Source organism: Vidua chalybeata, chromosome 26 (genome assembly GCF_026979565.1).
Source record: "Vidua chalybeata isolate OUT-0048 chromosome 26, bVidCha1 merged haplotype, whole genome shotgun sequence".
NCBI lineage: Eukaryota > Metazoa > Chordata > Aves > Passeriformes > Viduidae > Vidua > Vidua chalybeata.
In genome coordinates, this window is record NC_071555.1 from 3,092,304 (window position 1) to 3,119,377 (window position 27,074).

A 27,074-nucleotide genomic window follows, 5' to 3' on the forward strand; every position below is an offset into this window, starting at 1 on the left:
ATTCCCAATATTTGGGATTTTTCACTCATTTCCTGCAGGCGCAATCCCATAAATAAAAATTCCCATAAATATTTCAGGATCGCTTCTCTTCACTGGGTTCCTACAGCTGCAATCCCAGAACTCTTCCCGATATTTCCGGATAATTTCACTCGTTCCCTGCAGCTGCAATCCCATAAATAAATATTCCAAATATTTCAGGGTTATTCCTCTTCCCTCCTTTCATACAGGTGCAATCCCATAAATAAATATTCCCAATATTCCAGGATAATTCCCCTTCACTCATTCCCTGCAGGCATAATCCCATAAATAAATATTCCCAGTATCTCAGAATCCCTTCTCTCCACTCATTCCCTGCAGAGGCAATCCTATAAATAAATATTCCCAATATTCCAGGATAATTTCTCTCCACTCCTATCCGGCAGGCACAATCCTATAAATAAATATTCCCAATATTCCAGGATAATTCACTCATTCCCTGCAGAGGCAATCCCATCAATAAATATTCCCAATAATTCAGGATCTTACTTCTTCACTGGTTTCCTACAGGTGCGATCTCATAAAGAAACATTCCCGATATTCCAGGATGAAGGAACATTTTTCCTCCTTCCCGAGGTGCAAGGGGTTAAATCCCATTTCCCGCTGGCGCAGCCGGAGCCGGGATCCGGGAATTTCGGGAGAATGGCATTTTCGGCTCGTCCATCGGGAGCGCAGCCACAGCGCCATCCCAGCCGAGCACAGGAGGCTGGAGTGGGAAAAAGGAACCCCAAAATCCTCAGAGCGTTGGGGAAGGGTCAAAAAAAAAAAACCCCAAAAATCAAAATATCCGCCGCGCGCAAACCCGCCCGCCCGCCCGCGCCGAGATCCGTGAACCGCAAATTTTACCGGAGCGTGCGGGCGGCGCCGCCATGATTGCACCGGGAGTGGGGGGGGGGGGGGGGACGGGAACGCGGGGACAAACTGGGGGGGACGGGGACAAACTGGGGGGGACGGGGACAAACTGGGGGGGCGGAATAAACGCGGGGGACTGGGATAAACGCGGGGGACGAGCAGAAAGGGGGGGGACAGGCAGAAAGGCGGGGGGAGCTTTGTGGCGAGGGGCCACATCCGCCACCCCCGCTGTCCCCGCGCTGTCCCCGCGCTGTCCCCGCGCTGTCCCCCGGTCCCTCCATCAGCGCCTCGCCCCGCCCGCTTGTGGCTTCTCGCTGCCGCCGCTGTCCCCCCTCCCCGGGAGAGGCGGGGAGGGGGCAGCACGGAGGAGGAGGAGGAGGAGGAGGAGGAGGAGGAGGAGGAGCAGGAGCGCGCCGAGGGCGGCGGGGGGGCAGGAAACCCTCCTGGAAGTATGAAGGAGATGGTGGGAGGCTGCTGTGTGTGTTCCGACGAGCGCGGCTGGGCGGAGAACCCGCTCGTCTACTGCGACGGCCACGGCTGCAATGTGGCCGTGCACCAAGGTGAGCCCCCCGCCCCCCCCCGAGCCCCTCGCCGAGCCCCCCGAAACCCCCCGGGGACGGGGCGGGGTGAGGATGGGGGGGTGTGGGGGGGGGGGGGGCGCTTTGTTTTAGCGCTATTGTTCCAAATAACGGTGTCGCCGCCGGTGCGGCGCGGCCGCGGAGCGGGGGGGGGGACACGGCGGGGGAGGAGTTGGGGCAGCAGCGGAGCCCCCCCGGCCGTGGCCACTGCGGGGATTGCTCCGGTGGCCCCCCCCGGTTTAGCGGGGAGGGGAAGAGGTGCTGCCCCCCCCCCCCCCCCCCAGCCCGGCCCGGGGGTGTCGGGGATGGGGGGACCGGGAGGAAGCACCGGAGGGGGCGGCGGGGCCCGGAGCTGCCTCCTGCGAGGGTAGGGAGGGAGGAAGGCAGCCCTTCTCCTCCTCCTCCTCCTCCGCCCGCCGCTCCCGGCGACACGGGCGATTTGCATTTTAAATGACTCCGGGCCCGCCCCCAGCGCGCGGTAACGGGCCCGGAAAGTTTCGCCTCGGATCGGCGAACAAAACAAATCCGGATTAAAATCGGTATTCGAGGCGGCGGAGGCGCAGCGATCCCGGCTCGGTTTGCTGGGAATGCGCCGAGGGTTCCGGGCTGCTCGGGCCGCGCTGTCTTCCCGGCTGCTGTTATCCCGTCCCTGTCCCGGTTGTTGTTACCCCGTTCCTGTCCCGGTTGTTGTTATCCCATCAATTTCCCGGTTGTTGTTATCCCGTCCTTGTCCCGGTTGTTGTTATCCCGTTCCTGTCCCGGTTGTTGTTATCCCATCAATTTCCCGGTTGTTGTTATCCCATCAATTTCCTGGTTGCTGTTTTATCCCGTTCCTGTCCCGGTTGTTGTTATCCCGTTCCTGTCCCGGTTGTTGTTATCCCGTCCTTGTCCCGGTTGTTTTATCCCATCAATTTCCCGGTTGTTGTTATCCCGTCCTTGTCCCGGTTGTTGTTATCCCATCAATTTCCCGGTTGTTGTTATCCCGTTCTTGTCCCGGTTGTTGTTATCCCATCAATTTCCCGGTTGTTGTTTTACCCCGTTCCTGTCCCGGTTGTTGTTATCCCGTTCCTGTCCCGGTTGTTGTTATCCCGTCCTTGTCCCGGTTGTTGTTATCCCATCAATTTCCCGGCTGTTGTTATCCCATCCCTGGTTATTTTTTATCCCATCTCTGTCCCGATTATTTTTGTTCTCATTCGTTCCCGGTTGTTGTTTTATCCCATTCCTGTCCTAGCTGCTCTTATCCCGTTCTTGTCCCGGTTGTTGTTATCCCATCAATTTCCTGGTTGTTGTTTTACCCCATTCGTGTCCCGGTTGTTGTTATCCCGTTCCTGTCCTGGTTATTTTTTATCCCATCCCTGTCCCGGTTGTTTTATCCCATCCCTGTCCCGGTTGTTTTATCCCATCCCTGTCCCGGTTGTTGTTTTATCCCATTCCTGTCCCAGTTGTTGTTATCCCATTCCTATCCCGGTTGTTGTTTTTTATCCCATTCCTATCCCGGTTATTTTTTATCCCATCCCTGTCCCGGTTGTAGTTTTATCCCGTCCCTGTCCCGGTTGTTGTTTTTTATCCCATTCCTGTCCCGGTTGTTGTTTTTTATCCTGTCCCTGTCCCAGTTGTTGTTATCCCGTTCCTGTCCCGGTTGTTGTTTTTTATCCTGTCCCTGTCCCGGTTGTTGTTATCCCATTCCTATCCCGGTTATTTTTTATCCCGTTCCTATCCCGGTTATTTTTTATCCCGTTCCTGTCCCGGTTATTTTTTATCCCGTTCCTGTCCCGGTTATTTTTTATCCCGTTCCTGTCCCGGTTGTTGTTTTTTATCCTGTCCCTGTCCCGGTTGTTGTTATCCCATTCCTATCCCGGTTATTTTTTATCCCGTTCCTGTCCCGGTTATTTTTTATCCCGTTCCTATCCCGGTTATTTTTTATCCCGTTCCTATCCTGGTTATTTTTTATCCCGTTCCTGTCCCGGTTATTTTTTATCCCGTTCCTGTCCCGGTTGTTGTTTTTTATCCCGTTCCTGTCCCGGTGCATCTCCAGCTCTTCCTGCTCGCTCTCCGTCTGTTCCCGGTGCTCGGTCCTGGCTCCGGGTGTCTGGCTCTGTCCGTGTGTCCAGCCCTGTCCCTGTCCCTGTCCGTGTGTCCAGCCCTGTCCGTGTGTCCAGACCTGTCCCTGCCCTGTCCGTGTGTCCAGCCCTGTCCCTGTCCGTGTGTCCAGCCCTGTCCGTGTGTCCAGCCCTGTCCGTGTGTCCAGCCCTGTCCCTGTCCCTGTCCGTGTGTCCAGCCCTGTCCCTGTCCCTGTCTCTGTGTCCAGCCCTGTCCCTGTCCGTGTGTCCAGCCCTGTCCGTGTGTCCGGCCCTGTCCATCTGTCTGTCCAGCCCTGTCCGTGTGTCCAGCCCTGTCCGTGTGTCCAGACCTGCCCTGTCCGTGTGTCCACCCCTGTCCTGTCCATGTGTCCAGCCCTGTCTGTCTGTCCAGCCCTGTCCATGTCTCTGTGCCCAGCCCTGCCCTGTCCATGTGTCCAGCCCTGCCCTGTCCATGTGTCCAGCCCTGTCCGTGTGTCCAGCCCTGCCCTGTCTGTCTGTCGAGCCCTGTCCCTGTCCGTGTGTCCAGCCCTGTCCGTGTGTCCAGCCCTGTCCATCTGTCTGTCCAGCCCTGTCCGTGTGTCCAGCCCTGTCCGTGTGTCCAGCCCTGTCCCTGTCCGTGTGTCCACCCCTGTCCCTGTCTGTCTGTCGAGCCCTGTCCCTGTCCGTGTGTCCAGACCTGTCCTGTCCATGTGTCCAGCCCTGTCCCTGTCCGTGTGTCCACCCCTGTCCCTGTCCGTGTGTCCACCCCTGTCCCTGTCCGTGTGTCCAGCCCTGTCCCTGTCTGTCTGTCCAGCCCTGTCCATGTCTCTGTGTCCAGCCCTGCCCTGTCCGTGTGTCCAGAGCAGCTCCAGATGGTCAGGAGAAGTTTTTAGGGGTCAGGAGCAGTTTTTGGGGTCAGGAGCAGTTTCATATTTCCCAGAAGAGTTTCAGGGCAGCAGGAACAGCTCCAGAGGTGCAGGAACAGCTCCAGAGGATCAGGAACAGCTCCAGAGGATCAGGAACAGCTCCAGGGGATCAGGAACAGCTCCAGAGGATCAGGAACAGATCCAGAGGATCAGGAACAGCTCCAGAGGTGCAGGAACAGCTCCAGGGGATCAGGAACAGCTCCAGAGGATCAGGACCAGCTCCAGAGGTGCAGGAACAGCTCCAGGGGATCAGGAACAGCTCCAGAGGTGCAGGAACAGCTCCAGAGGATCAGGAACAGCTCCAGAGGTGCAGGAACAGCTCCAGGGGATCAGGAACAGCTCCAGAGGTGCAGGAACAGCTCCAGAGGATCAGGAACAGCTCCAGAGGATCAGGAACAGCTCCAGAGGATCAGGAACAGCTCCAGGGGATCAGGAACAGCTCCAGAGGATCAGGAACAGCTCCAGAGGATCAGGAACAGATCCAGAGGATCAGGAACAGCTCCAGAGGATCAGGAACAGCTCCAGAGGTGCAGGAACAGCTCCAGGGGATCAGGAACAGCTCCAGAGGATCAGGAACAGCTCCAGAGGTGCAGGAACAGCTCCAGGGGATCAGGAACAGCTCCAGAGGATCAGGAACAGCTCCAGAGGTGCAGGAACAGCTCCAGAGGTGCAGGAACAGCTCCAGGGGATCAGGAACAGCTCCAGGGGATCAGGAACAGCTCCAGAGGATCAGGAACAGCTCCAGAGGTGCAGGAACAGCTCCAGAGGATCAGGAACAGCTCCAGAGGTGCAGGAACAGCTCCAGAGGATCAGGAACAGCTCCAGAGGATCAGGAACAGCTCCAGAGGTGCAGGAACAGCTCCAGAGGATCAGGAACAGCTCCAGAGGATCAGGAACAGCTCCAGGGGATCAGGAACAGCTCCAGAGGTGCAGGAACAGCTCCAGAGGTGCAGGAACAGCTCCAGGGGATCAGGAACAGCTCCAGAGGTGCAGGAACAGCTCCAGAGGTGCAGGAACAGCTCCAGAGGTGCAGGAACAGCTCCAGGGGATCAGGAACAGCTCCAGAGGATCAGGAACAGCTCCAGAGGATCAGGAACAGCTCCAGGGGATCAGGAACAGCTCCAGAGGATCAGGAACAGTTCCAGAGGTGCAGGAACAGCTCCAGAGGTGCAGGAACAGCTCCAGAGGATCAGGAACAGCTCCAGAGGTGCAGGAACAGCTCCAGGGGATCAGGAACAGCTCCAGGGGATCAGGAACAGCTCCAGAGGATCAGGAACAGCTCCAGGGGATCAGGAACAGCTCCAGAGGTGCAGGAACAGCTCCAGAGGATCAGGAACAGCTCCAGAGGTGCAGGAACAGCTCCAGAGGATCAGGAACAGCTCCAGAGGTGCAGGAACAGCTCCAGAGGATCAGGAACAGCTCCAGAGGTGCAGGAACAGCTCCAGAGGATCAGGAACAGCTCCAGAGGATCAGGAACAGCTCCAGAGGATCAGGAACAGCTCCAGAGGTGCAGGAACAGTTCCAGAGGATCAGGAACAGCTCCAGAGGTGCAGGAACAGCTCCAGAGGTGCAGGAACAGCTCCAGAGGATCAGGAACAGCTCCAGAGGATCAGGAACAGCTCCAGAGGATCAGGAACAGTTCCAGAGGATCAGGAACAGCTCCAGAGGTGCAGGAACAGCTCCAGAGGTGCAGGAACAGCTCCAGAGGATCAGGAACAGCTCCAGAGGTGCAGGAACAGCTCCAGGGGATCAGGAACAGCTCCAGGGGATCAGGAACAGCTCCAGAGGATCAGGAACAGCTCCAGGGGATCAGGAACAGCTCCAGAGGATCAGGAACAGCTCCAGAGGATCAGGAACAGCTCCAGAGGATCAGGAACAGCTCCAGAGGTGCAGGAACAGCTCCAGAGGATCAGGAACAGCTCCAGAGGTGCAGGAACAGCTCCAGAGGTGCAGGAACAGCTCCAGAGGATCAGGAACAGCTCCAGGGGATCAGGAACAGTTCCAGAGGATCAGGAACAGCTCCAGAGGATCAGGAACAGCTGCAGAGGTGCAGGAACAGCTCCAGGGGATCAGGAACAGCTCCAGAGGTGCAGGAACAGCTCCAGAGGTGCAGGAACAGCTCCAGAGGATCAGGAACAGCTCCAGAGGATCAGGAACAGTTCCAGAGGTGCAGGAACAGCTCCAGAGGTGCAGGAACAGCTCCAGTGGATCAGGAACAGCTCCAGAGGATCAGGAACAGCTCCAGAGGATCAGGAACAGCTCCAGAGGTGCAGGAACAGCTCCAGTGGATCAGGAACAGCTCCAGAGGATCAGGAACAGCTCCAGAGGTGCAGGAACAGCTCCAGAGGATCAGGAACAGCTCCAGAGGTGCAGGAACAGCTCCAGAGGTGCAGGAACAGCTCCAGAGGTGCAGGAACAGCTCCAGAGGTGCAGGAACAGCTCCAGAGGATCAGGAACAGCTCCAGAGGATCAGGAACAGCTCCAGAGGTGCAGGAACAGCTCCAGAGGATCAGGAACAGCTCCAGGGGATCAGGAACAGCTCCAGAGGTGCAGGAACAGTTCCAGAGGATCAGGAACAGCTCCAGAGGTGCAGGAACAGCTCCAGAGGATCAGGAACAGCTCCAGGGGATCAGGAACAGCTCCAGAGGATCAGGAACAGCTCCAGGGGATCAGGAACAGCTCCAGAGGTGCAGGAACAGCTCCAGGGGATCAGGAACAGCTCCAGAGGTGCAGGAACAGCTCCAGAGGATCAGGAACAGCTCCAGAGGTGCAGGAACAGCTCCAGAGGATCAGGAACAGCTCCAGAGGTGCAGGAACAGCTCCAGAGGATCAGGAACAGCTCCAGAGGTGCAGGAACAGCTCCAGAGGTGCAGGAACAGCTCCAGAGGATCAGGAACAGCTCCAGAGGTGCAGGAACAGCTCCAGAGGATCAGGAACAGCTCCAGAGGATCAGGAACAGCTCCAGAGGTGCAGGAACAGCTCCAGAGGTGCAGGAACAGCTCCAGGGGATCAGGAACAGCTCCAGAGGATCAGGAACAGCTCCAGGGGATCAGGAACAGCTCCAGAGGTGCAGGAACAGCTCCAGAGGATCAGGAACAGCTCCAGAGGTGCAGGAACAGCTCCAGAGGATCAGGAACAGCTCCAGGGGATCAGGAACGGTCTCAGATTTTCTAGAACGGTTCCCAGGACATCCGGATCCTCGGATTTTCAGGAAACGTTTGGGATTTTCTGGAGAAGTTTGGGATTTCCAGGAAGAATTTTGGATTTCCCAGAGCAGTTTTGGATTTTTTGGAGCAGTTTGGGATTTCCTGGAGCAGTTTGGGATTTTCAGGAAGAATTTGAGATTTTCAGGAGCCATTTGGGATTTTCAGGAGCCATTTGGGATTTCCAGGAGCAGTTTGGGATTTCCAGGAGCATTTGGGATTTCCAGGAGCATTTGGGATTTTCAGGGAGAATTTTGGATTTTCAGGGAGAATTTTGGATTTTCAGGAAGAATTTTTGATTTCCAGGAGCATTTGGGATTTTCAGGAGCAGTTTGGGATTTCCAGGAACCGTTTGGGATTTCCAGGAGCCATTTGGGATTTTCAGGAGCAGTTTGGGATTTCCAGGAGCCATTTGGGATTTTCAGGAGCATTTGGGATTTCCAGGAGCATTTGGGATTTCCAGGGAGCTCCTTTGGGGTTTTTGGGGCCCCCCAGGATTTGCTGATTCCCCTTTTGGAGCCCGGCCCAGCCCCTGCGGCTTTGGGGAGGTTTTTTATTCCCAAAACAGCTCCGAGCCCAAAAAGGAACCCTGGGGAAAAGGAACCTGCACGGGGAGGGGGAAACAGGAAATAAAGCAGGAAAACAGGGAGAAAACCAGGAAATAAACCAGGAAAACAGGGAGAAAACCAGGGAAAAAAACAGGGAAAAAACAGGAAATAAAGCAGGAAAACAGGGAGAAAACCAGGGAAAAAAACAGGGAAAAAACAGGGAGAAAAGGGGAAAAAAAACAGGAAATAAACCAGGAAAACAGCGAGAAAACCAGGGAAAAGAACAGGGAAAAACAGGAAATAAACCAGGAAAACAGGGAGAAAACCAGGGAAAAAAACAGGGAAAAAACAGGGAGAAAAGGGGAAAAAAACAGGAAATAAACCAGGAAAACAGCGAGAAAACCAGGGAAAAGAACAGGGAAAAAAACAGGGAAAAAACAGGAAATAAACCAGGAAAACAGGGAGAAAACCAGGGAAATAAACAGGAAAAAAACAGGGAGAAAAGGGGAAAAAACAGGAAATAAACCAGGAAAACAGCGAGAAAACCAGGGAAAAGAACAGGGAAAAACAGGAAATAAACCAGGAAAACAGGGAGAAAACCAGGGAAAAAAACAGGGAAAAAACAGGGAGAAAAGGGGAAAAAAACAGGAAATAAACCAGGAAAACAGCGAGAAAACCAGGGAAAAAACCAGGGAAAAAACAGGGAGAAAAGGGGAAAAAACAGGAAATAAACCAGGAAAACAGGGAGAAAACCAGGGAAAAAACCAGGGAAAAAACAGGAAATAAAGCAGGAAAACAGGGAGAAAAACAGGGAAAAAACAGGAAATAAACAGGAAATAAAGCAGGAAAACAGGGAGAAAAATAGGGGGGAAAACAGGGAAAAAACAGGGAAAAAACAGGGAGAAAAGGGGAAAAAACCAGGAAATAAACCAGGGGAACAGGGAGAAAAATAGGGAAAAAACAGGGAAAAAACAGGAAATAAACCAGGAGAACAGGGAGAAAAATAGGGAAAAATGGGGAAAAAACAGGAAAAAAAAACCCAGGAAAACAGGGAGAAAACCAGGGAAAAACCAGGGAAAAAACAGGAAATAAAGCAGGAAAACAGGGAGAAAAATAGGGAGAAATGGGGAAAACAAAACCAGGAAAACAGGGAGAAAACCAGGAAATAAAGCAGGAAAACAGGGAGAAAAATCAGGAGAAAAATCGGGAGAAAAATCGGGAGAAAAATCGGGAGAAAAATAGGGAGAAATGGGAAAAAACCCAGGAAATCAACCAGGAAATCAGGGAGAAAAACAGGGAGAAAAGGGGAAAAAATTACATTACAAAATAAATTCAATTCCATTTAACCAAAAAAAAATCCAAATAATTGATAATTATTTATGAATAAATGAATAGAACCCAAATAATCAAATTAAATTACATTTAAATTTGACATGAAAATTACATTACAAAATTAATTTAAATTCCATTTAACCAAAAAAAAATCCAAATAATTGATAATTATTTATGAATAAATGAATAGAACCCAAATAATTAAATTGAATTACATTTAAATCTGACATGAAAAATTACATTACCTAATGAAAATAAATGACATTTAAATTTTACAATTGTTTCACAATTTTACCATTTAAATGGCAATTAAATAATTCAATTCAATTATTAAAATAATGACAATAAATGACATTTAAATTTTACAATTATTTCACAATTTTACCATTTAAATGACAATTAAATAATTCAATTATTAAAATAATGACAATAAATTCCATTTAAATTTTGCAATTATTTCACAATTTTACCATTTAAATGGCAATTAAATAATTCGATTCAATTACATTTTATTTTCTAAATTTTGTTTTTTCCCCAATTTCTCGCTGCTGATCCTTTTCTGCCCCGATCATTTCCAGCTCCATTCTTAACCCTGGAGAAATCAGGAATAAATCCAGTTTAAAGGGCTTTAGTGGGATTTTTTCCCATTTTCCCAGCCTGTTTTGGGATCGTGCAGGATTTACTCCAAATTAATTGGATTTTCCCCAGCCTGTTTTGGGATTTTGCAGGATTTAATCCAATTTAATCTAATTTTTTCCCATTTTTCCAGCCTGTTATGGGACCGTGCAGGATTTTCCCCATTTAATTGGATTTTTCCCATTTTGTTATGGAATTTTGCAGGATTTAATCCAATTTAATTTCATTTTTTCCCATTTTTCCAGCCTGCTATGGGATTGTGCAGGATTTAATCCAATTTAATTTCATTTTTTTCCCATTTTTCCCATCCTCTTATGGGATCATGCAGGATTTTGCCCCATTTAATTTCATTTTTCCCATTTTTCCCAGCCCGTTTTGGGATTTTGCAGGATTTTCCCCATTTAATTGGATTTTTTCCCATTTTTCCCATTCTGTTATGGAATTTTGCAGGATTTTCCCCCAATTTAATTGGATTTTTCCCTTTTCCCAGCCTGTTGTGGAATTTTGCAGGATTTAATCCAATTAAATTTGATTTTTCCCCTTTTTTTTCCCATCCTCTCATGGAATTTTGTCGGATTTTCCCCATTTAATTTCATTTTTCCCATTTTCCCAGCCTGTTATAGAATTTTGCAGGATTTAATCCAATTTAATTTCATTTTTCCCATTTTTCCAGCCTGTTATGGGACCGTGCAGGATTTTCCCCATTTAATTTAATTTTTCCCATTTTGTTATGGAATTTTGCAGGATTTAATCCAATTTAATTGGATTTTTTTCCCATTTTTCCAGCCTGTTATGGGATCGTGCAGGATTTAATCCAATTTAATTTCATTTTTTTCCCATTTTTCCCGCCTGCTATGGGATCGTGCAGGATTTTCCCCATTTAATTGGATTTTTTCCCATTTTTCCAGCCTGCTATGGGATCGTGCAGGATTTAATCCAATTTAATTTCATTTTTCCCATTTTGTTATGGAATTTTGCAGGATTTAATCCAATTTAATTTCATTTTTTTCCCATTTTCCCAGCCTGCTATGGGATCGTGCAGGATTTAATCCAATTTAATTTCATTTTTCCCGTTTTGTTATGGAATTTTGCAGGATTTAATCCAATTTAATTTCATTTTTTTCCCATTTTCCCAGCCTGCTATGGGATCGTGCAGGTTCCCACTGGGCCCTGGTTCTGCAGGAAATGCGAATCCCAGGAGCGCGCAGCCCGGGTGGTGAGTACGGGAGAGATTTGGGGTTTTTCCAAGAATTTTGGGGATTTCTGGGATTTTTTTGGGGTTCTCCTAAAATTTTTGGGCTTTTCCCGAGATTTTTTTGGTTTTTCCCGAGATTTTTTGGGTTTTTCCGAGATTTTTTTGGTTTTTCCCGAGATTTTTTGGGTTTTTCCCGAGATTTTTTGGGTTTTTCCGAGATTTTTTGGGTTTTTCCGAGATTTTTTGGGTTTTTCTGAGATTTTTTTGGGGGTTTTCTCGAGATTTTTTTGTTTTTCCCAGTATTTTTAGGGTTTTTCCAGGATTGATTTTCCAAGATTTTTTGGGGTTTTCCCGAGATTATTTGGGGTTTTTCCAAGATTTTTTTGGGGTTTTCCTGAGATTTTTTGGGTTTTTCCAAGATTTTTTTGGGGTTTTCCCAAAATTTTTGGGCTTTTCCCGAGATTTTTTGGGGTTTTTCTGAGATTTATTGGGGGTTTTCCACGATTTATTGGGGTTTTCCCAGTATTTTTTTGGGTTTTTCCAAGATTTTTAATGTTTTTCCAAGATTGTTTCTCCAAGATTTTTGGAGTTTTCCCAAAAATTTTTGGGTTTTCCCAAGATTTTTAGGGTTTTTCCAAGATTGGTTTTCAAAGATCTTTTTGGGGTTTTCCCAAAATTTTTGGGGTTTTTCCAAGATTTTTTTGTTTTTTTCTGAGATTTTTTGGTTTTTTTCTGAGATTTTTTGGGGTATTCTGGGATTTATTGGGACTTTTCCAAGATTTTTAGGGTTTTTCCAGGATTGTTTCTCCAAGATTTTTTGGGTATTCCAAAAATTTTGGGGTTTTCTCGAGATTTTTTGGGGTTTTCCCAAAATTTTTGGGGCTTTCCCAGGATTTTTTTGGGTTTCTCCAAGATTTTTGAGGTCTTCCCAATATTTTTAGGGTTTTTCCAAGATTGGTTTTCCAAAATTTTTGGGGGGTTTTCCCAAAATTTTTGGGCTTTTCCTGTGATTTTTTTGGGTTTTCATGATATTTTTTGGGGTTCCCCAAGATTTTTAGGGTTTTTCCAAGATTAATTTTCCAAGATTTTTGGGGATTTTCCAAGATCTTTGGGGGTTTTCACGAAAAATTTTTTGGGTTTTCCCGAGATTTTTTTGGGGTTGTTCCAATATTTTTAGGGTTTTTCCAAGATTTTTTTTGGGTTTTTCCAAGATTTTTAATGTTTTTCCAAGATTGTTTCTCCAAGATTTTTGGAGTTTTCCCAAAAATTTTTGGGTTTTCCCAAGATTTTTAGGGTTTTTCCAAGATTGGTTTTCAAAGATCTTTTTGGGGTTTTCCCAAAATTTTTGGGGTTTTTCCAAGATTTTTTTGGTTTTTTCCGAGATTTTTTGGTTTTTTTCTGAGATTTTTTGGGGTATTCCGGGATTTATTGGGGCTTTTCCAATATTTTTAGGGTTTTTCCAAGATTGGTTTTCCAAGATTTTTGGGGTTTTCCCCAAATTTTTTGGGTTTTTCCGAGATTTTTTTGGGGTTTTCCCAAAATTTTTGGGCTTTTCCTGAGATTTTTTTGGGTTTTCCTGAGATTATTTGGGGTTTTCCCAAGATTTTTAGGGTTTTTCCAAGATCGGTTTTCCAAGATTTTTGGTGTTTTCCCAAAATTTTTTGAGTTTTTTCCACGATTTTTTTGTTTTTTCCAAGATTTTTTTGGGTTTTTCCAATATTTTTTGGGTTTTTTTTTCTAATATTTTTAGGGTTTTTCCAAGATTGGTTTTCCAAGATTTTTGGTGTTTTCCCAAATTTGTTTGTGTTTTCCCAAGATTTTTGTGGATTTTTTTTTAATTTTTGTGGATTTTTTGTGCAATTTTGTGGATTTTTGTGGGATTTTTTGGATTTTTGTGGATTTTTGTGGATTTTTGTGGATTTTTACAGGATTTTTTTTTTTTTGTGGATTTTTGTGGATTTTTGTGGATTTTTGTGGATTTTTACAGGATTTTTTTTTTGGTGGATTTTTGTGGATTTTTGTGGATTTTTGTGGATTTTTTGTGGATTTTTTGTGGAATTTTGTAGGATTTTTGTGGATTTTTTTGGGATTTTTGTGGGATTTTGTGGATTTTTGTGGATTTTTGGGATGGGGATGTGGATTTTGAAGCATCCATGGATCTTTAGGGGATCTGAAATCCTTGCGGTGCCGAGAACCCAAAATTCCCCTGGGCCGGAAAAGGGCGGAGAAGGAAGGGGGGGGGAGATGGGGATTTGCTGGAATTTCAGTCGGATTTTCCCTGGATTTTCATGGAATTCTCATTGGATTTTCATGGAATTCTCATTGGATTTTCATGGAATTCTCATTGGATTTTCATGGAATTCTCATTGGATTTTCCATGGAGTTTTCATTGGGTTTTCTTTGGGTTTTTCTGCAATTTTTGTTGGATTTTCTTTGGGTTTTCATGGATTTTTCATTGGATTTTCTTTGGGTTTTCCATGGAAATTTCATTGGGTTTTCCATGGAATTCTCATTGGAGTTCCATGGAATTTTAGTTGGATTTTCCTTGGGTTTTTCTGGAATTCTCATTGGATTTTCTTTGGGTTTTCCATGGAATTCGCATTGGGGTTTCCTTGGGTTTTTCTGGAATTTTTGTTGGGTTTTCCTTGGGTTTTCCATGGATTTTTCATTGGGTTTTCATTGAATTTTCATGGAATTTCCATTGGATTTTCCATGGAATTTTAGTTGGGTTTTCCTTGGGTTTTTCTGGAATTTTGATTGGATTTTCTTTGGGTTTTTCATGGAATTCTCATTGGGTTTTTTTTTGGGTTTTCATGGAATTCTCACTGGATTTTCATGGAATTTTAGTTGGATTCTGATTGGGTTTTCCATGGAATGCTCATTGGGGTTTCCTTGGGTTTTCATGGAATTTTCATGGAATTCTCACTGGATTTTCATGGAATTTTAGTTGGATTTTCTTTGGGTTTTTCTGGAATTTTTGTTGGATTTTCCCTGCATTTTCCATGGAATTCTCATTGGGTTTTCCATGGATTTTTCATTGGATTTTCTTTGGGTTTTCCTTGGGTTTTCATGGAATTCTCATTGGATTTCCATGGAATTTTCACTGGATTTTCCATGGAATTCTCATTGGATTTTCATGGAATTTTAGTTGGATTTTCCTTGGGTTTTCCATGGAATTCTCATTGGGGGTTTTTTTGGGTTTTCATGGAATTCTCATTGGCGTTTCCTTGGGTTTTCATGGAATTTTCATGGAATTCTCATTGGATTTTCATGGAATTTTAGTTGGATTCTCATTGGGTTTCCATGGAATTCTCCTTGGGTTTTCCTTGGGTTTTCATTGGAATTCTCATTGGATTTCCATGAAATTTTCATTGAGTTTCCATGGAATTTTCATGGAATTCTCATTGGATTTTCATGGAATTTTCACTGGATTTTCTTTGGGTTTCCATGGAATTTTCTTTGGGTTTTCATGGAATTTTCACTGGATTTTCCATGGAATTCTCATTGGATTTTCATGGAATTTTAGTTGGATTCTCATCGGGTTTCCATGGAATTCTCGTTGGGTTTTCCTTGGGTTTTCCTTGGAATTCTCATTGGGTTTCCATGGAATTCTCGTTGGGTTTTCTTTGGGTTTTCATGGAATTCTCACTGGATTTTCATGGAATTCTCATTGGCGTTTCCTTGGGTTTTCATGGAATTCTCATTGGATTTTCCATGGAATTTTAGTTGGATTCTCATCGGGTTTCCATGGAATTCTCATTGGGTTTTCCTTGGGTTTTCCTTGGAATTCTCATTGGATTTTCATGGAATTTTACTTGGATTTTCCTTGGTTTTTTCTGGAATTTTAGTTGGATTTTCTTTGGGTTTTTCATGGAATTCTCATTGGGGGTTTTTTTGGGTTTTCATTGGAATTCTCATTGGATTTTCCATGAAATTTTCATTGCGTTTCCATGGAATTTTCATGGAATTCTCATTTGATTTCCATGGAATTTTCACTGGATTTTCTTTGGGTTTTCATGGAATTTTCCTGGACTTTGCACAGAATTTCCCTGGGGTTTTCATGGAGTTTCCTGGAGTTCCCGTGGGATTTATTGATGAAATTCGATCCAATTTTATCGAGGGAATTTGAATTTTATTGATTGCATTGAAATTTTATTGATTAAAGCTGAAGCAATCGGAATTTTATCCCTGAAACCAGATTCATTTCATCGATGAAATCGGATGAAATTTGAATTTTCTGGATGAAATTTGAATTTTCTGGATGAAATTTGAATTTCATGGATGAAATTTGAATTTTCTGGATGAAATTTGAATTTCATGGATGAAATCTGCTGCAATGGGAATTTTGATTTCTCAAATCCCAATTTCATGGATTGAGCTGGATGAAGTTTGAATTTTATTGCTGAAATTGGAATTTTCTGGATGAAGTCGGGATTTTGTCGCTGAAATCGGATGAAATTTTTTGGATGAAATTTCCATTTTATTGATTAAATCGGAGGGAATTTGAATTCCAGCTTGGAAATGGGATTCATTTAAATAAGGAATTTCACTTTTATCCGTGAAATCCTTGGGATCTGAATTTCCCCCAAACCCGGGGATTTGGGGTTTCTGTCCCTTGCAGAGGTGCGAGCTGTGTCCCCACAAGGACGGGGCCCTGAAGCGCACGGACAACGGCGGTGAGCGAACCCCGAACCCCAATCCCAAATATCCCAAATATCCCAAATCCCAAATATCCCAAATCCTGATCCCAAATATCCCAAATATCCCAAATATCCCAAACCCCAAATCCCAAATATCCCAAATATCCCAAATATCCCAAATATCCCAAACCCCAAATATCCCAAATCCTGATCCCAAATCCCAAATCCCAAACCCCAAAAATCCCAAATCCTGATCCCAAATCCTGATCCCAAATATCCCAAATATCCCAAATCCTGATCCCAAATCCCAAATCCCAAATCCTGATCCCAAATCCCAAATCCTGATCCCAAATCCCAAATCCTGATCCCAAATCCTGATCCCAAACCCCAAATATCCCAAATCCCAAACATCCCAAATCCTGATCCCAAATATCCCAAACCCCAAACCCCAAATATCCCAAATCCCAAATATCCCAAATCCTGATTCCAAACCCCAAATCCTGATCCCAAATCCTGATCCCAAACCCTGATCCCAAATCCCAAATCCTGACCCCAAACCCTCATCCCAAATCCCAAATCCTGATCCCAAACCCTGATCCCAAACCCCAAATGCTGATCCCAAATCCTGATCCCAAATCCCAAATCCTGACCCCAAACCCTCATCCCAAATCCTCATCCCAAATCCCAAATCCTGATCCCAAACCCTGATCCCAAATCCTGATCCCAAACCCCAAACCCCAAATCCCAAACCCCAAACCCCAAACCCCAAATCCCAAATCCCACCTCCCCCTTTCCCCAAATTCCCTTTTTGGGACATTTGGGGTTTTTCCCTCCCCCCCAAGGGGATTTTTCCCTCCTGCCTGGTCTTGGGGTGGCGTCAAAAGGATCCCAAAATCTGTGGGGTTTTGGGGAGATCCCGCGGGAATTTCCCGATTCTCGTGGTGGGATCCAGCCCCGTCCCAGAGGGGTTTCCATGTGGGGTTTTTGGGATGCAGGGTTTTTGGGATGAGGGTTTTTGGGATGAGGGTTTTTTGGGATGCAGCGTTTTTGGGATGAGGGTTTTTTGGGATGCAGGGTTTTTGGGATGAGGGTTTTTGGGATGAGGGTTTTTTGGGATGCAGCGTTTTTGGGATGAGGGTTTTTTGGGATGCAGGGTTTTTGGGATGAGGGTTTTTGGGATGAGGGTTTTTTGGGATGCAGGGTTTTTGGGATGGACGAGTTTTTGGGATGCAGGGTTTTTGGGATGGAGGTTTTTGGGATGCAGTTTTTTTGGGATGCAGTTTTTTTGGGATGCAGGGTTTTTGGGATGGATGAGTTTTTGGGATGCAGTTTTTTTGGGATGGAGGTTTTTGGGATGGATGAGTTTTTGGGATGCAGGGTTTTTGGGATGGATGAGTTTCTGGGATGCAGTTTTTTTGGGATGGGTTTTTGGGATGGATGAGTTTTTGGGATGCAGTTTTTTGGGATGCAGTTTTTTCGGGATGGAGGGGTTTTTGGGATGCAGGTTTTTTGGGATGGATGATTTTTTGGGATGGAGTTTTTTTGGGATGGGGTTTTTTGGAATGCAGTTTTTTGGGATGCAGTTTTTTTGGGATGCAGTTTTTTTGGGATGCAGGTTTTTTTTGGGATGGCGTTTTTTTGGGATGCAGTTTTTTTCGGATGGATGATTTTTTGGGATGGAGTTTTTTTTGGGATGCAGTTTTTTTGGGATGGAGGGGTTTTTGGGATGAAGGGTTTCTTTGGATGCAGTTTTTTGGGATGGAGTTTTTTGGGATGGAGTTTTTTTGGGATGCAGTTTTTTTTGGGATGGAGGGGTTTTTGGGATGCAGGGTTTTTTTGGGATGCATTTTTTGCGATGCAGTTTTTTTCGGATGGACGAGTTTTTGGGATGCAGTTTTTTTGGGATGGCGTTTTTTTGGGATGCAGTTTTTTTGGGATGGAGGGGTTTTTGGGATGCAGTTTTTTTGGGATGCAGTTTTTTGGGATGCATTTTTTGGGATGCAGTTTTTTTGGGATGCAGGTTTTTTGGGATGGCGTTTTTTTGGGATGCAGTTTTTTGGGATGCAGTTTTTTTCGGATGGACGAGTTTTTGGGATGCAGTTTTTTTGGGATGCAGTTTTTTTGGGATGCAGTTTTTTTGGGATGGCGTTTTTTTGGCATGCAGTTTTTTTGGGATGGCGTTTTTTGGGACAGAACATTTTTTTTTGGCACTGATTTTTTTTTTTTTTCGGGAATTCCGGGACTGAATTCCCGTTTCCCTCCCAGGCTGGGCCCACGTGGTGTGTGCCCTGTACATCCCCGAGGTGCAGTTCGCCAACGTGCTGACCATGGAGCCCATCGTGCTCCAGTACGTCCCCCACGACCGCTTCAACAAGGTAAAAACCGGGATCTCGGGATTTCGGGATCATCCCGTCCCCACAGGGCCCCTTCCCGCATTATCCCGACCCCGCAGCCGCTCAGATTCCATCAAAAACCGGGGAAAGCCCGGGATTCGCCACGAAGGTTTTGGTCTTCCCCAACTGTCCTCACCAAATCCATGGGATTTGAGGGATTTCGTGGTGGAGCCAGTTGGATCCGTGGAATTCTGTGTTGGATCCTCCCCTTTGGGATGGGATTTGGGGAAGAAAATCGGAATTTGAGGAATTTCTTGCTGGAAGAACTGGAGCCAGTTGAATCCATGGAATTCCACGTTGGATCCTCTCCTTTGGGATGGGTTTTGGGGAAGAAAACAGGAATTTGAGGAATTTTGTGGTGGAATAAGTGGAACCAGTTGGATCCATGGAATTCCACGTTGGATCTTCCCCGTTTGGATGGGTTTTGGGGAGAAAATCGGAATTAGAGGAATTTCTTGGTGGAGCCAGTTGGATCCTTGGAATTCCATGTTGGATCCTTCCCTTTGGGTGGGTTTTGGGGGAGAAAATAGGAATTTGAGGAATTTTGTGGTGGAGCCAGTTGGATCCTTGGAATTCCATGTTGGATTCTCTCCTTTGGGATGGGTTTTGGGGGAGAAAATTGGAATTTGAGGAATTTTGTGGTGGAATGAGGGGAACCAGTTGGATCCATGGAATTCCACGTTGGATCTTCCCCGATTGGATGTGTTTTGGCGGAAAAAATAGGAATTTAAGGAATATTGTGGTGGAGCCAGTTGGATCCATGGAATTCCATGTTGGATCCTCCCCCTTTGGATGGGTTTGGGGGAGAAAATCGGAATTTGAGGAATTTCGTGGTGGAGCCAGTTGGATCCATGGAATTCCACGTTGGATCCTCCCATTTGGGATGGGATTTCGGGAAGAAAATCGGAATTTGAGGAATTTCTTGCTGGAATAACTGGAGCCAGTTGGATCCGTGGAATTCCATGTTGGATCCTTCCCTTTGGGTGGGTTTTGGGGAGAAAATCGGAATTTGAGGAATTTCTTGCTGGAAGAACTGGAGCCAGTTGAATCCATGGAATTCCACGTTGGATCCTCTCCTTTGGGATGGGTTTTGGGAAAGAAAACAGGAATTTGAGGAATTTTGTGGTGGAATAAGTGGAACCAGTTGGATCCATGGAATTCCACGTTGGATCTTCCCCGTTTGGATGGGTTTTGGGGAGAAAATCGGAATTCGAGGAATTTCTTGGTGGAGCCAGTTGGATCCTTGGAATTCCATGTTGGATCCTTCCCTTTGGGTGGGTTTTGGGGGAGAAAATCGGAATTTGAGGAATTTTGTGGTGGAGCCAGTTGCATCCATGGAATTCCACATTGGATTCTCTCCTTTGGGATGGGTTTTGGGGGAGAAAATTGGAATTTGAGGAATTTTGTGGTGGAATGAGGGGAACCAGTTGGATCCATGGAATTCCACGTTGGATCTTCCCCGATTGGATGTGTTTTGGCGGAAAAAATAGGAATTTAAGGAATATTGTGGTGGAGCCAGTTGGATCCATGGAATTCCGTGTGGAATCCTCCCCTTTGGGATGGGTTTTGGGGGAGAAAATTGGAATTTGAGGAATTTCGTGGTGGAGCCAGTTGGATGCATGGAATTCCACGTTGGATCCTCTCCTTTGGGATGGGTTTTGGGGGAGAAAATGGGAATTTGAGGAATTTCTTGCTGGAATAACTGGAGCCAGTTGAATCCGTGGAATTCCATGTTGAATCCTTCATTTGGGTGGGTTTTGGGGGAGAAAATCGGAATTTGAGGAATTTTGTGGTGGAATAAGTGGAGCCAGTTGGATCCGTGGAATTCCACATTGGATCTTCCCCGTTTGGATGGTTTTTGGGGGAAAAAACAGGAATTTGAGGAATTTCGTGGTGGAGCCAGTTGGATCCGTGGAATTCCGATTGGGATGGGTTTTGGGGGAAAAAGTAGGAATTTGAGGAATTTCTTGGTGGAATGACGGGAGCCAGTTGCATCCATGGAATTCCGTGCTGGATCCTCCCCTTTGGGATGGGTTTTGGGGAAGAAAATCGGAATTTGAGGAATTTTCTTGTGGAATGATGGGAGCCAGTTGGATCCATGGAATTCCACGTTGGATCCTCTCCTTTGGGATGGGTTTTGGGGGACAAAATAGGAATTTGAGGAATTTTGTGGTGGAATAACTGGAGCCAGTTGGATCCGTGGAATTCCGCGTTGGATCCTCCCCATTTGGGATGGGATTTCAGGAAGAAAATAGGAATTTGAGGAATTTCTTGGTGGAATGACGGGAGCCAGTTGGATCCATGAAATTCCGTGTTGGATCCTTCCCTTTGGGATGGGATTTGGGGAAGAAAAGAGGAATTTGAGGAATTTCTTGGTGGAGCCAGTTGGATCCGTGGAATTCCACATTGGATCCTCCCCTTTGGGAAGGGTTTTGGGGGAGAAAATCGGAATTTGAGGAATTTCTTGCTGGAAGAACTGGAGCCAATTGGATCCATGGAATTCCATTTGGGATGGGATTTGGGGGAGAAAATCGGAATTTGAGGAATTTTGTGATGGAATGATGGGAGCCAGTTGTATCCGTGGAATTCTGTGTTGGATCCTTCCCTTTGGGATGGAATTTGGGGGATAAAATTGGAATTTGAGGAATTTTGTGATGGAATGATGGGAGCCAGTTGTATCCGTGGAATTCTGTGTTGGATCCTTCCCTTTGGGATGGAATTTGGGGGATAAAATTGGAATTTGAGGAATTTTGTGGTGGAATAAGTGGAGCCAGTTGGATCCATGGAATTCCACGTCGGATCTTCCCCGTTTGGATGGGTTTTGGGGGAGAAAATAGGAATTTAAGGAATTTTGTGGTGGAGCCAGTTGCATCCTTGGAATTCCGTGTTGGATCCTTCCCTTTGGGATGGGATTTGGGGGAGAAAATCGGAATTTGAGGAATTTCGTGGTGGAAGAACTGGAACCAGTTGGATCCATGGAATTCCCCTTGGGATGGGTTTTGGGGGAGAAAATCAGAATTTGAGGAATTTTGTGGTGGAATGACTGGAGCCGGTTGGGTCCGTGGAATTCTGTGTTGGATCCTCCCCCTTTGGTTGGGTTTTAGGGGAGAAAATCGGAATTTGAGGAATTTTGTGGTGGAGCCAGTTGGATCCGTGGAATTCTGCGTTGGATCCTCCCCTTTGGGAAGGGTTTTGGGGGAAAAAGTAGGAATTTGAGGAATTTTGTGGTGGAGCCAGTTGGATCCTTGGAATTCCATGTTGGATCCTTCCCTTTGGGATGGGTTTTGGGGGAGAAAATCGGAATTTGAGGAATTTTGTGATGGAATAACTGGAGCCCGTTGGATCCGTGGAATTCCACATTGGATCCTCCTCGTTTGGATGGGTTTTGGGGGAGAAAATAGGAATTTGAGGAATTTCGTGGTGGAAGAACTGGAACCAGTTGGATCCATGGAATTCCGATTGGGATGGGTTTTGGGGGAGAAAATCGGAATTTGAGGAATTTTGTGGTGGAGCCAGTTGGATCCTTGGAATTCCATGTTGGATCCTTCCCTTTGGGATGGGTTTTGGGGGAGAAAATTGGAATTTGAGGAATTTTGTGGTGGAATGATGGGAGCCAGTTGGATCCATGGAATTCCCCTTGGGATGGGTTTTGGGGGAGAAAATCAGAATTTGAGGAATTTTGTGGTGGAATGACTGGAGCCGGTTGGGTCCATGGAATTCTGTGTTGGATCCTCCCCCTTTGGTTGGGTTTTAGGGGAGAAAATCAGAATTTGAGGAATATTGTGGTGGAGCCAGTTGGATCCTTGGAATTCTGCGTTGGATCCTCCCCTTTGGGATGGGTTTTGGGGGAGAAAATCGGAATTTGAGGAATTTCTTGCTGGAAGAACTGGAGCCAATTGGATCCATGGAATTCCCCTTGGGATGGGTTTTGGGGGAGAAAATCGGAATTTGAGGAATTTTGTGGTGGAATGATGGGAGCCAGTTGGATCCATGGAATTCCATGCTGGCTCCTCCCCTTTGGGATGGGTTTTGGGGGAGAAAATCGGAATTTGAGGAATTTTGTGGTGTAAGAACTGGAGCCAGTTGTATCCGTGGAATTCTGCGTTGGCTCCCATGGGACATTTGTAAAAAATCAGAAGTTTTGTGTATCCCACTGAGGAATATCCCAAAATTTTCACCAAAATCCCTCCAAATTCCCTCAGAATATCCCAGAAATTCCTTCTCAGCAGCGGGACAACCTCGGAGAGCGACGCGTGGGGAACGCGGGCTTGGGCCTCCAAAACCCTTTCAGACCCAACAAGGAATCCCATGAGATTTGGGAATTCCTGGTGCTTTTCCCTCTTGGAAAACGTGGCTTTTCCCAATTTTTGTGTTGTATCCCTCCCCATCCCAGACCTGCTACATCTGTGAGGAGCAAGGGCGGGAGAGCAAAGCGGCCTCGGGGGCCTGCATGGCCTGCAACCGCCACGGCTGCCGCCAGGCCTTCCACGTCACCTGGTGAGATTCCTGGGAATTCGCCTCGGGAATGTGCCCCCGGCTGCTCCGCCCCGGCCCGGCCTTTGGGGCCCCGTGCTCGGAGGGTTTTGGGGTTTGGGGCTGATCCCATGGGGTTGTTTAGGGCTGGAGCTGCCTCTTCCTCCTCACCAATAAGGTTTTTCCAGGTTTTTATGGGTTTTTCCAGGGTTTTCCGGGTTTTTCCAAGTTTTTCCAGGATGTTCCCAAGGTTTGGGGATTTGGGGTGCTGTTCTCAGAGGGTTTTGGGGTTTGGGGCTGATCCCGTGGGGTTGTTTAGGGCTGGAGCTGCCTCTTCTTCCTCCTCACCAATAAGGTTTTTCCAGGGTTTTCCGGGTTTTTTCTGGGTTTTTCCGGGTTTTTTCTGGGTTTTTCCAGGATTTTTTTTAGGTTTTTCCAGGGTGTTCCCAAGGTTTGGGGATTTGGGACCCCGTTCTCGGAGGGTTTCGGGGTTTGGGGCTGATCCCATGGGGATGTTTAGGGCTGGAGTTGTCTCTTCCTCCTCCTCACCAATAAGGTTTTTCTGGGTTTTTCCAGGTTTTTTCTGGGTTTTCTGGGGTTTTGTTTGTGTTTTTCCAGGTTTTTTCTGGGTTTTCCCAGGTTTTTTCTGGGTGTTCCCAAGGTTTGGGGATTTGGGGCCCCATTGTCTGGAGGTTTTGGGGTTTGGGGCTGATCCCATGGGGTTGTTTAGGGCTGGAGTTGCTTCTTGCTCCTCACCAATAAGGTTTTTCCAGGTTTTTATGGGTTTTTCCAGGGTTTTCTGGGTTTTTTTCTGGGTTTTTCCAGGATGTTCCCAAGGTTTGGGGATTTGGGGTGCTGTTCTCAGAGGGTTTTGGGGTTTGGGGCTGGTCCCATGGGGTTATTTAGGGCTGGAGCTGCTTCTTGCTCCTCACCAATAAGGTTTTTCCAGGTTTTTCCAGGGTTTTCCAGGTTTTTCCGGGTTTTTTTCTGGGTTTTCCCAAGTTTTTCCAGGGTGTTCCCAAGGTTTGGGGATTTGGGGCCTCGTTCCCTGAGGATTGTGGGGTTTGGGGTTGATTACATGGGGTTATTTAGGGCTGGAGTTGCCTCTTCCTCCTCACCAATAAGGTTTTTCCAGGATTTTCTGGGGTTTTCCAGGTTTTTCTGGGGTTTTGTTTGGGTTTTTCCGGGTTTTTCTGGGTTTTCCCAGGTTTTTCCAGGGTGTTCCCAAGGCTGGGGGATTTGGGGTCCCGTTCTCTGGAGGTTTTGGGGTTTGGGGTCGATCCCATGGGGTTGTTTAGGGCTGGAGCTGCTTCCTGCTCCTCACCAGTAAGGTTTTTCCAGGTTTTTATGGGTTTTTCCAGGGTTTTCCAGGTTTTTTCTGGCTTTTCCCAGGTTTTTCCAGGGTGTTCCCAATGTTTGGGGATTTGGGGCCCCGTTCTCAGAGGGTTTTGGGGTTTGGGGCTGATCCCGTGGGGTTATTTAGGGCTGGAGCTGCCTCTTCCTCCTCCTCACCAATAAGGTTTTTCTGGGTTTTTCCAGGTTTTTTCTGGGTTTTTCCAGGTTTTTCCGGGTTTTCATGTGTTTTTCCAGGTTTTTCCAGGTTTTTTCTGGGTTTTCCCAGGTTTTTTCTGGGTGTTCCCAAGGTTTGGGGATTTGGGGCCCCGTTCTCTGGAGGTTTTGGGGTTTGGGGCTGATCCCATGGGGTTGTTTAGGGCTGGAGTTGCTCTTGCTCCTCACCAATAAGGTTTTTCCGAGGTTTTCTGGTTTTTTTCTGGTTATTTCCCAGTTTTTCCAGGTTTTTTTTCTGGGTTTTTCTAGGATTTTTTTTAGGTTTTCCAGGTTTTTCTGGGTCTTTCTAGGGTTTTCTGGGGTTTTGTTCTGGGTTTTTCCAGGATTTTCTGGGTTTTTCTGTGTTTTTTTCTGGATTTTTCCAGGATTTTTTAGGTTTTTCCAGGGTGTTCCCAAGGTCTGGGAATTTGGGGCCTCGTTCCCTGAAGGTTTTGGGGTTGGGAGTTGATCCCATGGGGTTGTTTAGGGCTGGAGCTGCTTCCTGCTCCTCACCAGTAAGGTTTTTCCAGGTTTTTATGGGTTTTTCCAGGTTTTTACGTTTTTTTTCCAGGTTATCCTGGGATTTTCCAGGTTTTTTTCTGGGTTTTTTTTGGATTTTCCGGGTTTCCCCAGGTTTTTCCAGGGAGTTCCCAAGGTGTGGGAATTCTCTCAAAACCCGTGGGATGTTCACCCCCCTGCCCAGGGTTTGGGGCCTCATTCCCTGTTTTTTTCTGTTTTCCCATTGATTTTCCTGATGTTTTTTCCCTGTTTTCCTGTCAATTTTCCCACTTTCCCCCCTGTTTTCCTGCTGCTTTTTCCCCCTGTTTTCCTGCCGATTTCCCACTGATATTCCCCATTTTCCTGGATTTTTCTGGTGTTTTTTTCTGTTTTCCTGCCAATTTTCCCATTCTTTCCCTGTTCCCCCCCCCCAATTTTCCCATTTTTCCCCAATTTCCCCAATTTTCCCATTCTTTCCCTGTTTTCCCCCAATTTTCCCATTTCCCCCCATTTCTCCCCCAATTTCCCCCCATTTTTCCCCTGTTTTCCTCCCAATTTCCCCATTTTCCCCCAATTTCCCCAATTTCCCCATTTTTCCTGTTTTCCCCCCAATTTCCCCATTCTTTCCCTGTTTTCCCCCCATTTTCCCCATTTTTCCCATTTTTCCCCTGTTTTCCTGCCAATTTTCCCATTTTTCCATTTCCCCTGATTTCCCCATTTTCCCCCATTTTCCCCATTTCCCCCCCATTTTTCCCATTTCCCCCCATTTTCCATTTTCCCCCATTTTCCCCATTTTTCCCCATTTCCCCATTTTCCCATTTTCCCCATTTCCCCCATATTTTCCCCCATATTTTCCCCCATAATTTCCCCCATAATTTTCCCAATTTTCCCCCATTCTCCCCCATTTCCCCCCATAACTTTTCCCCATTTTTCCCTGTTTTCCCCCATTTTTTCCGTTTCCCCCCGATTCCCCCATTTTTCTCCATTTCCCCCCATAATTTCCCCCATTATTCCAATTTTCCCCATTTCCTCCTGATTCCCCCATTTCCCCCCATTTTTCCCCATTTCCCCCATATTTTCCCCATTTTTCCCCATTTCCCCCATTTTCCCCTTTTTCCCCCATTTCCCTCAATTTCCCCCCATTTTCCCCAATTTCCCCCAATTTCCCCCATTTCCCAATAATTTCCCCCATTTTCCCCCATTCCCCCCTATTTTCCCCCATAATTTTCCCCATAATTTCCCCCAATTTCCCCCCATTTCCCCCCATAATTCCCCCCATTTCCCCCCATTTTTTCACCATTTCCCCATTTTTCCCGTTTTCCCCCATTTTCCCCATTTCCCCCCATTTTCCCCAATAATTTCCCCCATTTTCCCCATTTCCCCCCATTTTCCCCAATAATTTCCCCCATTTTCCCCATTTCCCCCCATTTTCCCCAATAATTTCCCCCATTTTCCCCATTTCCCCCCATTTTCCCCAATAATTCCCCCTTTTCCCCATTTCCCCCATTTTCCCCCATTGTCCCCCATAATTTCCCCCATAATTTCCCAATTTGCCCCCATATTTCCCATTTCCCCCATTTTTCCCCAATTTCCCCATTTTTCCGTTTTCCTGCCGATTTCCCCATTTTTTCCCTATTTCCCCCCCCTATTTTCCCCCATAATTTCCCCATTTCCCCCTGATTCCCCCATTTCCCCCCATTTCCCCCATAATTTCCCCCCTATTTTCCCCCATAATTTCCCCCATTTCCCCCCAATTTCCCATTTTCCATTTTTCTGCATTTTCCCCATTTTCCCCCATTTCCCCCATAATTTCCCCCCTATTTCCCCCATTTCCCCCCCTATTTTTCCTCATAATTTCCCCCATTTCCCCCTAATTTTCCCCCAGAATTTCCCCATTTTCCCCCATTTTCCCCCATTTTCCCCCCTATTTTCCCCCAGAATTTCCCCATTTTCCCCATTTTCCCCCATAATTTCCCCCATTCCCCCCAATTTCCCCATTTTCCCCCTGTTTCCCCCCATTTCCCCCAATATTTCCCCCATTTTCCCCCATTTCCCCCCTATTTTCCCCCCATTTCCCCCATAATTTCCCCCATTTCCCCCCATTTTTCCCCATTTTCCCCCATTTCCCCCATAATTTCCCCCTATTTCCCCATTTT

The 27,074-nt window shown here is 46.5% G+C and overlaps 1 protein-coding gene across 2 annotated transcripts in view; it reads left to right on the forward strand.

The window, feature by feature from the left end:
* Positions 1-1,328: 1,328 nt before the first annotated feature.
* The window catches only part of MLLT6 (MLLT6, PHD finger containing), a 50,893-nt gene continuing 25,147 nt past the window's right edge, over positions 1,329-27,074 (forward strand). For both annotated transcript variants that reach the window (XM_053965216.1, XM_053965217.1), the window contains exons 1-5: positions 1,329-1,448; positions 11,308-11,387; positions 15,988-16,042; positions 18,272-18,381; positions 22,793-22,896. In XM_053965216.1, the coding sequence (XP_053821191.1) occupies positions 1,340-1,448; positions 11,308-11,387; positions 15,988-16,042; positions 18,272-18,381; positions 22,793-22,896 (458 nt within the window). In that variant the 5' untranslated portion in view covers positions 1,329-1,339. The remainder of the gene's footprint in view (positions 1,449-11,307; positions 11,388-15,987; positions 16,043-18,271; positions 18,382-22,792; positions 22,897-27,074) is intronic.